Source organism: Thalassophryne amazonica, chromosome 6 (genome assembly GCF_902500255.1).
Source record: "Thalassophryne amazonica chromosome 6, fThaAma1.1, whole genome shotgun sequence".
NCBI lineage: Eukaryota > Metazoa > Chordata > Actinopteri > Batrachoidiformes > Batrachoididae > Thalassophryne > Thalassophryne amazonica.
In genome coordinates, this window is record NC_047108.1 from 101,524,487 (window position 1) to 101,540,686 (window position 16,200).

Consider the following 16,200-nt stretch of genomic DNA (forward strand, 5'->3'; position numbering starts at 1 on the left):
AGCTACATGATTTGGTATGGGACATGAAAGCAGTTCTTACCTGTACTTCCCACAGCTGGCTCATGACACAGGGCAGGTTTTGCATCGTCTCGACCAAAGATTTTAGCGCCGCTAAAGTCATCTTTTCCTCACTAAAAGGCACCATTTTTATGGTTAAGTGTGTGCAACAGAACAGCCGATAACAAAAAATTGTTTTCAGTGTTACCTGGTTTTTGAGTTACTGAGGAGTTCAGTGCTTGTCCGCTGGCAGTGCTCTATGTCTTTGAAAACAGTGTTGAGCTTCCGAAGAAGTTCATTGTCAGGAAACTTCTTTTCTACTGCTTCCAATTTTAGCACCTCTAGGTCACTGATTCCTATAACACACATTTGATTTGGTTTCACCACACTGAATTCAAATCATGTGTCATTGTGAAATAATCTGAAAACACCAAGGCAATTGAACAATATGGCCTAGTTCAAAAATAATAAAGCCGAACTGCTGAATTGCACTGCATTTGTCATGGACAAGCCATTATTTTATTTAGCACCATCCAGATTTATCTGTGAGTTGCCTATAATCTCGTTGACAGGTACTGAAAATTTCAAGGAAAGATTCTTCACGGTTCCAGAGATATGCACAAAATTTACCCCAAAAATAGCACTTTTTTCCATCAATTTTGTGTGACATTGATATTTAGCATTATCATTTAAAGTTGAATGTTAAAGAAATAACCTTGTATTTTGTCAGTTTGTTTGTTTGTGCTTCATACTAACACACAGTAATACATTTTTGTGAAGGTAGAAATGTCGTTTCCTAGAAAAAACATGTTTCTAAAGCAAGGTAAAACTGTCACAAGCATAACACTGAGAATAAGTCCTTGATTTATTTGTTTGAAAACCTTAGCTATTTCTCATACTCTGCTTCAATAGAATAATTATATTACTTATTCAATAATACCAGGAACTAATGGACAGAATTTCTTTGTTTCAGGCTTCTGCAGACTAAAGAAGATACCCCCAACTGTTGTCGCAAGTGTTACGCTCTAGCACATCATAGTATATATGCACTGATAATTTCTAGCAATGACTGAACCGAGACCAATAGAAATATTGAAACTGTGATATATAACCATAGCTAAAATGATAACATTTCACAAAAAAAAAGACAGTTATATCACACTTTGGCTTCATCATTTTTGAACTAGGCCATATTTAATTGTGATTTCTTACCTATCTTGTTACCCTCCTCCTGCTCGAGTGCCTCTTTTACTCTATTGGCCCAGGAATCAAAAGACTCAGACCGGACCTTTAACCGGTGTAGCATGGATAACAACTCATCCAGGGTATATCTGTACCTGTAGACAGGACGGATTGTGTGGAACAAAACATCATCACAAAGCATGGAAATAAAAAAAACAAAACAAAAAAAAAAACCCTTGTCAATGTTACAGGTCATAACAAACCACTTTAACAGAAACCAACATAAATAAGGGAAAAAAAAATACCTGAGGTAGAGTTTATCAGTGGGGCAGTTGCACAGGTCCTGTGTGTGGTAAAGACACACCAGACACTCGGGACAGTTTGAACAGGCCAAAGCGGAGAGGAAACAAGTGGTCTTACATTTATCACACTGTCTCTCATCATCAGGCAACAGCTCAAATGCTTCTCTCTCTGCTTCAGTTATGCCCTGGAGAGAAAACAACACAGATTTACATTCAGCAATTCCTCTTCTAATGCTACCATTCCAAAATGAACTCCTGTTAAATTACATACACAAACAAAAAGCACAAACATTTTGATCCTATTGCTATACCACAAGGTAAAGACAAAAAATATGGTGCCTTTTCCTCAGTGTCTCACCCTTTCCATCAGACTCTTCCGCAGCTTCCTTTCCTCCTGAACAATAATGAACATTTCTCTGTGTGTGGCTGCTGCCAGATTTAGGTCCAACTTTTCTGGACAAGTCGCCATTTTACAGGTGAGCTCCTCGTGGGAGAACACACAGTACCTCCTCAGACGTCTGTAGTGTTCAATACAGGAACGACCGGCCGGCAGCTACCAAGGAGAGACACAAGTGACTGTAGCTGGGTTTACACTACAGTTTGGCACAAAAGTGACAGAATCTCAAAAAAAAAGACAACAAACAAACAATGTCATGTATTTTAGAATGTCATACGACTCTTCCTGTATGTTGTGGGACTTGCGGAAAACTAAAACTTTTGCGATATTTGTGTTTTGTTTTTCTCCGCAATTTGCGCATTTCCATTAAGCAGATATTCAAATTATGCAATTTGGAGGGTAACTGAAACCTCCTTGTGATAATTTGTGAGCCCATGGATTGCTTTGAAATGAAAGTCTGGGGCTACATTAACAGACTTACCCAGTCAGCAGTGCAGAAGTTGACTGCCTCAGCAAAGTTATATCCCTGATTGAAGCCACTGTGGTAGGCTCTGGGGAAAGTGATGACAAACTCACCAGCACACTGGTTGGTACGTACAACCTGACAATGAAATACATCAAAGTCAACCATAAAACAAAACACCAAATCCATATTTCTGCCATTTATATTTTTGGTGAGACTGACCGGTACACCGTGAGCCATGAGGATATTGGGGTTCATGATGGTTACAAGCTGGTGGAGGAGGTCGGGCTGGAATTCAAAGAGCTCTGGCGTCAGTTTCTTCATCACTTCTTCAAGGTGCTCTGCTGCCATAGACGGAACGCCATACCATGTCTTTGGCTCACCCCTGCAATGATAGATTAAAGGAAGGTGATCAGCAGAGGGGGCCGTTTACAGGCTTTTCTCAAAATAACCTTCAACATGATCACAGCGTCCACACAAAGTTTTCTGTACCAGTGCAGATAGTTGATGGAGTAACTCCAGTGGTCCTCAATGTGCCAACAGAAAGCTGAGAACACCATGCCTACGTAAAGCCAGGGAACTTTCATCCCAGAAATGTCTCCATTAATATGGCACAGAAGTGACTGCTCCAGCAGAGGCATCACATTCAAGTTCCAACCAGAGAGAGCATATTCCTAACAAAGAGAGAGGCAAAAAATAAAGTGCTGACTAAACATACTGACTGAAAAGTAAGCCAGTGGGTGGGTGGGGGGGGATATGCATACCTCCTCTTCTGTTGTAAGGATTTTCTTGCCGTTGTTCATCGGGAAGCCACTACCAAATTCTTTGGAGTGTATGTCTGCTCCATATTCAACGGTAACATCTTCTTCAATGCTGCTGACTAACCTCCAGAACTCTCTCTCCACAAGCTCAGTGGGAACCATCTACGCAGAAAAACCATAATGTCCACATCAGACTCCGAGCCAGGAAACGGAATGAACAGTTGTGGTCTTGTGCGACTGCACTTACATGGACAGGCATGTTGAAGTAATCTGCTTTGAAGGAGTCTGCCATTTCCCCAAAACTCTGCAGAGTGTATTCCCGAGTAGCCTGTTCAAAACCAAATGCTTCTGCAGGTTTCTTACACTCCTGAAAATGAGGAGGAGAGCACAGAAAACAAAGAATATTATAGATGAAGAAAAATAAATAAAAAAAAGCTGAGTTTATTAGAAATCAAATCTAGTTTTTTCTTACTTCCACCACACATTTGGGGCACCGCCAATTGCCCTTAGGAGGCTCAGCGAGTGGAGGCAGCAGACAGAATGTGTGATAGTTGTCATCACAGCCATCACAGAGCAGGAGCTTCTCATCATCATCTCCCCGACCACACATACGACACACGAAGGACTCCAACTTAAAAAAGGGAAAAAACACAGAAAATGTTTATAGTAAAGTTTGGATCCACATCTGAAGGAGTGGCACGGATGACAGTAAATCCACTTCAGTCACATAGCTAACAATTACTTTATTATTATTATTAATTCATTCATTTTTTTTATTGGACAACTGATTATTTTTACATTAGGTGATTTTTCTTTTGCTAATTCACCACCATAAACTTTACCAGTGTCTTTCAACTCTGCATTCAAATATTTCTCTCTCTCTCTCTCTCTCTCGCACGCACACGCACACCTCAGAAGCTAAGCAGAGTAGGTTCTTGTTAGTATTTGGATGGGAGACCTCTTAGGAAGCAGGTGCTGTGTGTGTTTGTCCAGGTAGAAGTGGAGATGTGTCAGGAAGGGCAACCGGTGTAAAACTTATGCTAAACCCCAATTCGGATCTGTATTGGATCCGTTTTGGCAACCCTGACCAAAAATGGGGGCAGCTGAAAATGTTACAAAATGGTGAAAAAAATCAATCACTGTTTCTCAAGACACAAGATGATGTCCTCAGATGTCTTTTGTCCACAACCCAAAGATATTCAGTTTACTGTCAAAGAAGAGCAAAGAAATCACAAAATATTCACATCTAGGAAGCCAAAACCAGGGAATTTGAACATTAAAAAAAGACTAAAAATGGTTAATAAATTACCAAAATAACTGACAATTACTTTCATAATTGAATAATTATTGCAGCTGTACTTGGTTCGGTTTGCATTCTCAGTGCTCAGTCCTCATTTTGGCAGTACCAAAATCTGCTTTCTGAGACAGCGCTGCAGTTGCAGATGGTACAGGAACTGGTGCATTATAGAAAGCAGGTTTCGGTACCCAACCCTCCTCACAGCGCACCAATTTTTAACTGGACAAGGCGAAAAAACCCCAGTACCTGTAAAGCAAGGCCAGCAGGCTCAAGACCATCAAATGTATAAAGGATCCAATGAAAACAAATAGTTTATTCCAATCAACTAACACAGTCAGAAGCCACTTTGTTGTAAAATGTATTTGAGCTTTCATCTTTCACTTTGCCCACCAGTGGAAGTACATTTTCCAAAGTAAATCCTCTGTTTTGCTTACATGAGAGTTAGTTGAGTTGCGTCTTAGTCTCATGGTCATCTTGGTGCAGGTTCCACTTGTAACATCTTCCCCAGTTTCATGACTCTTCACATCATCTTCCTTTGGTTCTTTCTTCACTTCTGCCTTAACGGTGATACTTGAGGGTGGAGGGAGTGGACTCAAACTGCTCTCGTCACACTGCTTCTTCTGCGGCTCCAGCGGCTCCGCTGATGTTCCGCCAGGAGGAGTAGATACATCCTCTTTGATTGTAACACTTTGAAGCGGCTCATCTAAAAAGAAGAACAAGAATTCAGGAAGTTCCAATCAGCAATCAGACTTATTTTCACAACGCAAGACTGAAACTTGGAGGGCTTGTCATGTCTACATCAGAACCATCTGGCACCTTCATGTTGGGCTAAAAAATAGAGGGCATACATCTTTTTGTAATGACTGGCAAGGTTTTTTTTTTTTGTTTTGTTTTGTTTTAAATTTCTAATCTATGTTCATATACCTAACAATTACAATGCATCTGAAAATAAAGTTTGCTTTTCATGACCGCACATGAATGCATCATCAGCAAATACTTCCTGGTCATCTCAATCCTCAGTTGAAAAATTATACAAAGAACCAAAAACAGGAGCTTAAAAAAAAAAAAAAAAACTGAAACCAAGGGGACTCAGAAAGCAGTTAAAGTGCTTTGAAACTCATTCTTTTCTTTAAATGGTATGCCACATGCATGCCAATTATATATACATGAACACTGGTGGCATGATGATGTCATGGCAACTTGCCTTTTTTTCTGACCCCTTTGTCCCTTGCAACCAGTCCAAGTCCCATCATCTTTGGCCCTGCTCCATAGATTTGAAGTTTCTTCAGCTCTGGGTTCTTTTCTATGTCTTCCTCTGTAGGTTCAGGCTGCAGAGGACAATAAACATTGAGCATGAAGCCAGAGGGAATACATTTACTCCCTGTAGCACACAGAGCAAAGCAAGGGTCTAAGCCAAATGTAGTGGGGGGGGGACCCCCAACAAAAAATAAAACAGTCACTATGAGAGCATAATGCATCACAAGAAGGCATTGTGCTAGGTTAGAAAGAAACAGAATGTTAGCCTGCAGGCAGCACAGTGTCAGGTTAAAGTCTATGATCCACAACACAACACACGATCACAGTCAACCACAAAGTTCAGGTTGGGTATGAGAGATTTTGTTCATTCTACTTTGGATCTGCAGCTGATTCATAGTTGCACCAGCACTCCACGTCAACATCTCTACTAATTTGAGGTTGTGGAGTCAATACAATGACACAGGCAACACAAATGAGCGACCATTTGATGTCAAACCACATGTCGCAACACTGCTACATCTGCCTCCAGCGCCTGTGACATCACTTCCATGCTGCTACTGTAAATGTTGCAGAAACCAGAATCAACAAATCAGCCTGGAAGAAGCCGGTTTGTAAACCAAGTGATTTAGTTAATCCAGAACACCTTAAGTTAGCAAAAATCAAAACTAACTGCGACACTAACATTTATGTGCAAAAGACTTTGATAAGCAATGAACTGTGCCAAATTACACCAAATATGTGAGCATTATCAGACATTATGAGGCTAAAACAACATATACATATTCACAGCTTAACAGGCATTTTAGAGGTTTAGGATGGAAGTTTCCTGGCTTTTTCACTCAGCGATGTTGCTGTGATAATGAACACATTAAATCAGCCATCCTAGTTTCTTCAGTGCAAGTACAATCAAAGAGAAAGCATGCAGCCACACGGCTAGCTGCTACACTGAACAGACAGCAAAGCAGACAACATAGTGCAAAGCAAGATAGCCAGGACAGCAACAGAGCCACGTACAAGCAAAGAGAAACAGCACGAGTGAACACCAGAGAGATCACCAGAAATGCAAGACTTACAACACACAAAAAAAAATGTCTTAGGTAAATAGAACCTGAACCATTGAGAACAGATGACGTATGAGTTTGGCAATGCCATTGCCACTGGCATCCAGATTTTTTTTTTTTTTTTTTTTTTAAATAGGGACATTCGTGACCCAAAAAGTTGAATAAATATTTTTTCCTAATGAAAGAAACCCTTTATTTCCTTGTACCATTTAATAAGTTCCTGGTAACTGACAATGCAAAGTTTGTTTTTATCAAGTGTTAGTTACAATTTTATGCACTGTCCTATGTGTGCGCACATACAGGTTTATATAAGGGAATGACTCTTTCAGTATTGCATGATTCAATTCAAAATCAATTTTCGATTCTAAATCAATTCAGTACATAGAGCAGCTAATTTCAGGATCTACTCAAGTGTGCTAAGAAAGGTAGTGTAGAAAATGATGCCATCAAAGTAAAGTGTGTCTAAGATTACGTAGTTTTACATTTGAAAAAGGCAATGTAAACAAATGCAAATCAATGAATAAAAGGTATTTGTTTTCCACAACACTGTAGGGGCACAAATCAAACAGATGATAGAGCCATTTATTTTTTACACATTCAGAACTGGCTGGAAATTTGTTAAAGTGATACAGTGCACACTAGTCGGCTGCTGGTGTTGCCGCTGCAGCTGTTCAACTTCTTTCAACTCAGGAGATGACGTACTAAAAGCGCCTGAGGATTTGATGTTTCCAAAATGCTTGACATTCATTTTTTGCACAGCTTGAATTGTGCCCAAACGCTTGCTTTTAATGCTGACAGACAGGCTGAATTTGTTGCTGCTCCATGCTAATAAATCAATCTAAGGCTAACACGGAGAAAGCTGTTGTAGGGACACCAGGAAGCATGTGCAACAGCAACTCTACATTTATGACAGTGACGAGAAACTAAATCAAAACAGAAACATTATTTTAATAGAAATCCATTTTTGAAACTTGTAAATCGATTGTGAATCTTTAAGGATAAGAATTGTGATTCTGATGTAAATAGATATTTCCCCCCATCACCCCTTATACACACCAGGGGAGACTGTGCTTTCAAGGAGGTGGCTCCTAAAATGTGGAATACACTGCCTTTGGGCCTACGTTCTGTGGACTCGATCGAAATGTTTAAAGTGAAGCTCAAGAGACACTTGGAAAGCTGGCTTTTACCTAGATTTATGTATCTGCTGTTTTAATTTCTTTGTTCTTATGTGAAGCACTTTGTGATTTTATCTTAAAAAGTGCTATATAAATAAACTTTACTTACACACAGTTCTTACATCTTGAAGCAAAATAGATTTAAGACTTGTTTAAATTAAATTTAAGACAAACATCACTGACAAGTGCTGTTCAAAGAACTGCTGGCACCGGTGCCAGTATCTGAGGTAGAGTTGTAGTCAAGGCCAAGACGGAACCAGAGAAGAACTAAGATATAACTGGTGCCTGTTGGCACTCAGAGTTTGCAGTTTTGTTTGTCTCTCTTTGCATGTGGGTTTCCAGTGCTGTGTGGTTCTCACAGTGCAGCGTTTGAAGCATTTCCTGCATAAAAAGCACCATGCCTCAAACACATTCCCAGGTAATGGTTTAAGTCTCGCCACAAAATCTTCCTTGAAAAGCCAATTTTCATTAAATTTATACTTCCCCATGTCATCACGTTACAACAAGCTAGCTGAAAGTGTGTCCAATCTGAGTGTCCAAACAACAAACTAAGATTAGGGGTTACGAGAGGCTTTCACTGAATTATTCTAAAATAAGTGAATAAATAAAAATTTGATAAATTTAATTGTAATGTCAGAAGAAAACTAGTTACTGTTTTGACATTTTTAAGCCTTTTGAAAAATTTGAGACATTTTAATACCAATTAAGGCCAAATTTTTAGATCAACTTTCAATGTCTTTTAAGGATCTGCCCATACTGTTACAAAATTAGTAGGATTTTCTTGAACATCAAGAGTCTTGTGATCCTATTTATGACCATATTGAGTATAATTTACAAAAACAGTATGAGTGTATGTAATTAATAAATAAATATATATATTTCTGTGATTGGATTATACAAAAACACCAAAACACCCAGAAACCATCATCATAAAGGGTGAGCTGGTCTTGAGAGACAGAGAGAGAGAGAGAGAGAGAGAGAGAGAGACAGAAGGTGGACCAATGTGCTCGAAAGGCAGTACCGCAGGGATGAGTGGAGAGCCAGTGGTGAGAGGATGGGGGGCCAGATCCTCTGGACCCTGCAAAGGGAGACAATAACAGCAATAATAAACTAAGAGGACAAGAGAAGAACGAAGGAGGGAGGAAGAAAGCCCGACAGAGCCAATAGCTGGAGAGAAATATCACTGAGACACATTATAAGATGTATCACATTTACTGTTGAACCTACTGTAAGAGGTTCAATATCAAGCAGCATAGATATACTTGCAGAGGCCAAATATGAATATGAAAAATGTCATGAGAAATCTAAGATTTAAGGTTTTACTTTGAGAGTATCAAGTTAATGTTCTGAAGAACCACATCAATGTGACAAGTTTTTAATTAGTGAATTTATTTTTTTTAATACTGGTTTCTGAATGTCATAACACCATTGATGTGTAGCAACAAAACATTCCCAATAAGCACAGGTCCATATTGAATGAAGTATGCACAAGCTTTGTTTGGCTTAGAATGGAAACTTTATCTCAACTTTGTGTGTGTGCGCATATATATATATATATATATATATATATATATATATATATATATATACACACACATATATACACATGATCAGATTTTGTCATCTTGTGTCTTGCCAGATACTGTGGATGCCTTTTATTGGGCAACGAGTTGTGTTATCAAGGACAGTATCACATAGATGCTTGCTACATAATGCAATACATAATAATGTATGCAATTATTAAAACTGCATACATGTTTTTTTAAATAAAAGACTTGAGGAAATTATTGAAATGCAAAAGCTTCTGACCACTACTAATTGCTTGTTACTTCTGAAACAACTTGTTTCTTATAATGGTGGTCTAAAATGTACTGCCTATGATGATAATAACTTCAAATATTAAACCAAACATAGTCTTGCAAATGCAGCCCCAAGCGTTTTGTGCCATTTGGCTTCTCTGTGCTCAGGTGTGTGTATTTGTGTAGCTCAGCCCGGCACTGGGTCGAACAGGTTACACAAGTGAATTGGGGGGGGGGGGGTGAGCTGTTCCATGCAAATCGATGCATTTAGAGAATAAATTACATCAATGCTTTGTTCAAGGCAGAGATGTGATGCGGTAAGCTGGAAGGTTCACACAACTATGTTTATTATCCACTACCTGTTGCAGATCTCGACTCCACAGCCAAAGTTGCTACTGGCGACTCCTCGGGAAAAAAAATGACACTTTCGCTTATCTTAAAAGATGCATCGCTCTATTACCCATTCTGAACCGCATAAAAACACATACTGTTAACTTAAATCAACGCGAGCTAATCTTTGCAGTTAGCCTTTCATTACCTAGCTCTTTTGACCAGCAATGTAAGTTGGGAGTGAGTTAAAAAAAAACATCATCTTATAAAGGTAATTTTAGTTGTTTGCAGAAAAGGGGAACATATCATTTAAAATTCTGTTCTCAAATCATTCAACTCTAACACAAATAAACATAGCTAAATGAGTAATACATACTCAAATTTAGACAACATACTTCATTTGGGCACACTCATATCAATCAATCAATCAACTTTTTTCTTGTATAGCGCCAAATCACAACAAACAGTTGCCCCAATGCTGACCGACGTATTTATATAAAAAAAAAAAACCCTGTATGTCTACTTCTTACATAGACGTAGATGCGACACAAAGTTTCTTCACTGAAAGGTCATATTAAATGGTAATACTGGTGGACAACTTTGGCTACTGCAATGTTTTTGTCCTTGTCATTGTTTCTTCAGCAAGCATAAGAAGAAGGTGAATGTGACATTTTTGGAAGGAATCCCAGGTCTCCTGAGTCCACTGCATACCTGGCCAATGAAAACACGAGACTGGCTCACCTGACAAACTGAGCCAAAAAGTTACAATATTTGTCTGGCAGTCCTCCCTTTATTTTCACCTGCAAAACAATGTCTTTTGACCAAAACCTGAGCAGACGGTCAAATGAAGTATACTGTAGCCCCAATGGGTTGGTCATCAACAGTGGAGGGGTATTTACCAAAATCAAGCACACATTTTACAAGCATGAGGTAATAGAATGAACATTCATGCTGGACCAAGGCTTCATTTCAAAATACAGTGCATTCGGAAAGTAATCACAGCACTTCATTTTTCCACATTGTGTTACAGCCTTATTCCAAAATGCAGTGAATTCATTTTTCCCCTCAAAATTCTACTCACAATACCTCATGGAAAAAATTATTTTTTTAATTTTTGCAAATTTATTAAAAATAAAAACCTAAGAAATCACAAGTTCATAAGTATTCACAGCCTGTGCTCAGTACTTTGTTGATGCACCTTTGCCAGTAATTACAGCCTCAGGTCTTCTTGAATATGATGCCACAAGCTTGGTGCACCTATCTTTGAGCAGTTTTCCCATTCCTCTTTGCAGCACCTCTCAAGCTCCATCAGGTTGAATGGGGAGTGTCCATGCACAGTCATTTTCAGATCTCTGCAGAGATGTTCAATTGGATTCAGGTCTGGGCTCTGGCTGCGCCACTCAAGGACATTCACAGAGTTGTCCTGAAGCCACTCCTTTGATATCTTGGCTGTGTGCTTAGGGTAATTGTCCTACTGAAAGATGAACTGTCACCCCAGTCTGAGGTCAAGAGCGCTCTCGAGCAGGTCTTCATCCAGGATGTCTCTGTACATTGCAGCATTCATCTTTCCCTCAATCCTGACTAGTCTCCCAGTTCCTGCCGCTTAAAAACATCCCCATAGCATGATGCTGCCACCACCATGCTTCACTGTCTGGTTTCCTCCAAACATGATGTCTGGCATTCATTCTTCAGGTGTATTTTGGCAAACTCCAGGTGGGCTGCCATGTGCCTTTTACTAAGGAGTGGCTTCCGTCTGGGCACTCTACCATACAGGCCTGATTGGTGGATTGCAGCAGAGATGGTTATCCTTCTGGAAGGTTTTCCTCTCTTCACAGAGGAATGCTGGAGCTCTGACAGAGTGACCATCAGGTTCACTGTCACCTCCCTGACTAAAGGCCCTTCAGCCCCAATCGGTCAGTTTAGACAGGCATCCAGCTCTAGGAAGAGTCCTGGTGGATCCAAGCTTTTTCTATTTATAAATGATGGAGGCCACTGTACTCATTGGGAGCTTCAAAGCAGCAGAAATGTTTCTGTACCCTTCTCCAGATTTGTGCCTCAAGACAATCCTGTCTCGGAGGTCTACAGACAACTCATTTGAGTTCATGCTTGGTTTGTGCTCTGACATGTACTGTCAACTGTGGGACCTTACATGTAGGTGTGTACCTTTGCAATTCATGTCCAATCAACTGAATTTACCCCAGGTGGACTCCAATTAAGATGTAGAAACATCAAGAATTAACAGCGGAAACAAGATGCACCTGAGCTCAGTTTTAAGCTTCATGGGAAAGGCTGTGAATACGTACAGTTGTACGTAAAAGTTTGGGCACCCCTGATAATTTTCATGATTTTCCTTTATAAATCATTGGTTGTCTGGATCAGAAATTTCAGTTAAATATATCATATAGCAGACAAACACAGTGATATTTGAGAAGTGAAATGAAGTTTCTAGTATTTACAGAAAGTGTGCAATAATTATTTAAACAAAATTAGGCAGGTGAATAAATTTTGGCACCCTTGTCATTTTATTGATTTGAACACATTTAGCACTAATTATTGGAACACAAAATTGGTTTGGTAAAGTCATTGACCCTTGAACTCCTTACACAGGTGAATCCAATCATGAGAAAGGGCATTTAAGGAGGCCATTTGCAATTGTTTCCCCTCTTTGCATCTTTTCTAATGAGTGGCAACATGGGAACCTCTAAACAACTCTCAAATGACCTGAAAACAAAGATTGCTCAACATCATGGTACTTTAGATACAAAAAGATACAAAAAGCTTTTAGATACAAAAAGCTATCTCAGAGATTTCAGCTGTCAGTTTCCAATGTGAGGAACATAATGAGGAAATGGAAGACTGCAGGCACAGTACTAGTTAAGGCCCGAAGTGGCAAGCCAAGAAAAATCTCATAAACTGAAGCAAAGGATGGTGAGAACAGTCATAGTCAACCCACCTGACCAGACCTGCACATTTGGACAAGCCAGCTTTGGTTTGGAATAAGGTCCTGTGGACTGATGAAACTAAAATTGAGTTATTTGGACATAACAAGGGGCGGTATGCATGGCTGAAAAAGAATACAGCATTCCAAGAAAAACGCTTGCTACCTACATTAAAATTTGGAGATGGTTCCATCATTTTGTGGGGCTGTGTGGCCAGTGCAGGTACTGGGAATCTTTTTAAAGGGACACTTTATTCATCAATGTTAACCCCTAAAATAAGAGATTATATATTGAAACAGTGACATTTTAAATAAAAACAAGATTTGCAATAGATTAGCTTAATTTTTATGATTTTTAAAAAACTGACCAGCCTTCCATGTGCTACATGTATGAAGTCACAAGTGCTGTTTTTGCACAGCCTGGTGTACACATGTAAAGATACTGCAGTAAAACACCTGAAAATCTCACACTTATCTTACACTTTCTGATGTCACTTATTGTGACATCAGAAAGTACCAAATTATATTTCTTGCTCTTATTTATGAATATTAGTCAAATCATTAGCCTATTTTTGAGATTTTGCAAGACGTTTTACTGATATCTCTATACATGTGTTTACATTCAACAGTGTGTTAAGAGCATTTGTGATGTCATAGCACTGGAGGAAAAATTCTCAAAAAAAAAAAAAATTCCAATAATTATCAGAAACTGTATTTCAAGGTTGATACGATCATTATCTTTATCTTTTAGAAACTGCTATTTTAATGAGTGGAGTATCCCTTTAAAGTTGAGGGTCACATGGATTCTAGTCAATATCAGCAGATTCTTGAGAACAATGTTCATGAATCAGTGACAAAGTTGAAGTTGTGCCAGGGCTGGATCTTTCAACAAGACAACGACCCTAAACACTGCTCAAAATCTACTAAGGCATTCATGCAGAGAAACAAGTACAATGTTCTGGAATTGCCATCTCAGTCCCCAGACCTGAATATTATTGAAAATCTGTGGTGTGATTTTAAGCGGGCTGTCCATGATCGAAAACCAAGATGAAGACCTGAGATGTTTTGTAAAGAAGAATGGTCCAAAATATCTTCAACCAGAATCCAGACTCTCATTGGAAGCTATAGGAAGCGTATAGAGGCTGTTATTTCTGCAAACGGAGGATCTACTAAATACTGATATATTTTTTCTGTTGGGGTGCCCAAATTTATGCACCTGCCTTATTTTGTTTAAAGAATTATTGCGCATGTTCTGTAAATCTTATAAACTTCATTTCACTTCTCAAATATCACTGTCTTTGTCTACTACATGATGTATTTAACTGAAATTGCTGATCCAAACAATCAATGATTTATAAAGGAAAATCATGGAAATCATCAGGGATGCCCAAACTTTTACATACAACTGTATGGACACGTGATGTCTTTTTTAATCTTTAATAATTTTTTCATAAAAATCTCTATCGCTGGACTGGATACAGGTTGTCAAGGAGATTTACATAATGGAGAGACCGACTTTTTCAATAAGACTTGCGGTGGACAAATGTGTGAAGTATTGGAAGAAATGGGACATTTACCTGAATCAGAGAATATTGTGAATTCAGAACCAATTGCATGATCAGTGCTGTTATTTTCTTTCATCTGATTGTTTTGCATTGGCTTGTATATATGTACTTATTTTATTTCCTTTGGACTTAACATGCCATCATCCATCCTACATGCTTTGAATGTCCACGAGAGTTCTTAGTTTGGTATTTTTAATAAGTTTGCAAAAATCTAAAAGAAATTCATCTTCATCCTCATCATCATCTTCAACCACTGTTCCGGGTTAAGGTCTCGGGGGCAACAGCTCCAGCAGGGGACCCCAGACTTCCCTTTCCTGTGCCACATTGCCCCCCTCTGACTGGGGGATCCCGAGGCGTTCCCAGGCCAGAGTGGAGATATAATCTATCCACCTAGTCCTGGGTCTTCCCTGGGTTCTCCTCCCAGATGGACGTGCCTGGAACACCTCCCTAGGGAGGCGCCCAGGAGGCATCCTTACCACATGCCCAAACCACCTCAGCTGGCTCCTTTCAACGTGAAGGAGCAGCAACTCTACTCCGTGCTCCCCACGGATGACTGAACTTCTCACCCTATCTCTAAGGGAGACACCAGCCACCCTCCTGAGGAAGCCCATTTCAGCCGCTTGTACTTGTGATCTAGTACTTTCGGTCATGACCCCACCCTCATGATCATAGGTGAGAGCACGAAGGAAGGAAGGAACTAAAAACAATTCACACTGCCATTATGGGGTATTGTGTGTAGAACTGAGAGAAAATAAATTTCATCCATTTTGGAGTAAGACTGAAACATAAAATGTGGAAAAAGTGCAGTGCTGTGAATACTTTCCAGATGCACTGTATATTATGATAAGTTATGAAAGAAAGAAGCATCTATGGTAACATTTGAGAGATGGAAAAGGTGACAAAATAAGCCATGGAGTGAAGGAATCACAGCAGAGCTCAGCAAAGCAGCACAAGGAGGGAGAGTGCACAAGCCAGCTAGCATGTACTCTGAGTGCATTGTCACATGTTCCAAAACCACTACATTCTAACTGAAGCGTACAGAGGCAAACGTAAATTACATGAGCACACACTTTAAGATTGTCAACGTGGGTGCAAGTCATGTGACCGGCAACCATAAAAACAAAATACAAGATCATAAACAATTATGTTGACAACAGGAATTCTGGATTGATTGGAGGAAAAAAAAACAACAAAAAACAACAAAAAACCTGGGCAACTATGGACAGTCGCTGTACAGCCTTTTTGAAAGAACATTTTAACATGTTACAGTGGGTAAAATACAGGCATCACTAAACTTGATTGAATGAGTTCAAAGTGAGTTCCTGTAAAACTATGATGCGAACTAAACACGTTCCACAGGATTCTTGAACTGCCACACCCAAAGAAAGCGTAAACACGATTCATGATATTAATAATTACATGTATGCATTTGTTGTTGTGACATGTCAAAAATGTCTGCTGCCATCAACAAATCCTACTCATAAAGTCAATCATACGTACCACAGACCATTATAAACTGTTACTATCATCTTATCAAGAACAGTCAGAATTGTTCTCCTTCCTATTATTAATGTATTTATTTATTTTAACTGAGAATGTGGTTCAAATTGAATAAGTACATCTAATAAGTCTTCTTTACTTTTGGAAAATGGAGATGTGCAGTTTTGTTTCTGTGA

General features: G+C 39.2%; 1 protein-coding gene across 2 annotated transcripts in view; it reads right to left on the bottom strand.

Moving 5' to 3' along the window:
• The window catches only part of kdm5c (lysine (K)-specific demethylase 5C), a 50,972-nt gene that overhangs the window by 11,238 nt on the left and 23,534 nt on the right, over positions 1-16,200 (bottom strand). The window contains exons 7-20 of one of the 2 annotated variants that reach the window (XM_034172980.1): positions 8,914-8,970; positions 5,604-5,727; positions 4,834-5,102; positions 3,575-3,733; positions 3,350-3,469; positions 3,106-3,264; positions 2,834-3,015; positions 2,564-2,726; positions 2,360-2,479; positions 1,840-2,034; positions 1,485-1,666; positions 1,210-1,334; positions 206-353; positions 41-131 (exon numbers count right to left, since the gene is read on the bottom strand). In XM_034172980.1, the coding sequence (XP_034028871.1) occupies positions 41-131; positions 206-353; positions 1,210-1,334; positions 1,485-1,666; positions 1,840-2,034; positions 2,360-2,479; positions 2,564-2,726; positions 2,834-3,015; positions 3,106-3,264; positions 3,350-3,469; positions 3,575-3,733; positions 4,834-5,102; positions 5,604-5,727; positions 8,914-8,970 (2,094 nt within the window). The remainder of the gene's footprint in view (positions 1-40; positions 132-205; positions 354-1,209; positions 1,335-1,484; positions 1,667-1,839; positions 2,035-2,359; positions 2,480-2,563; positions 2,727-2,833; positions 3,016-3,105; positions 3,265-3,349; positions 3,470-3,574; positions 3,734-4,833; positions 5,103-5,603; positions 5,728-8,913; positions 8,971-16,200) is intronic. The other variant, XM_034172981.1, reaches the window with a different exon arrangement.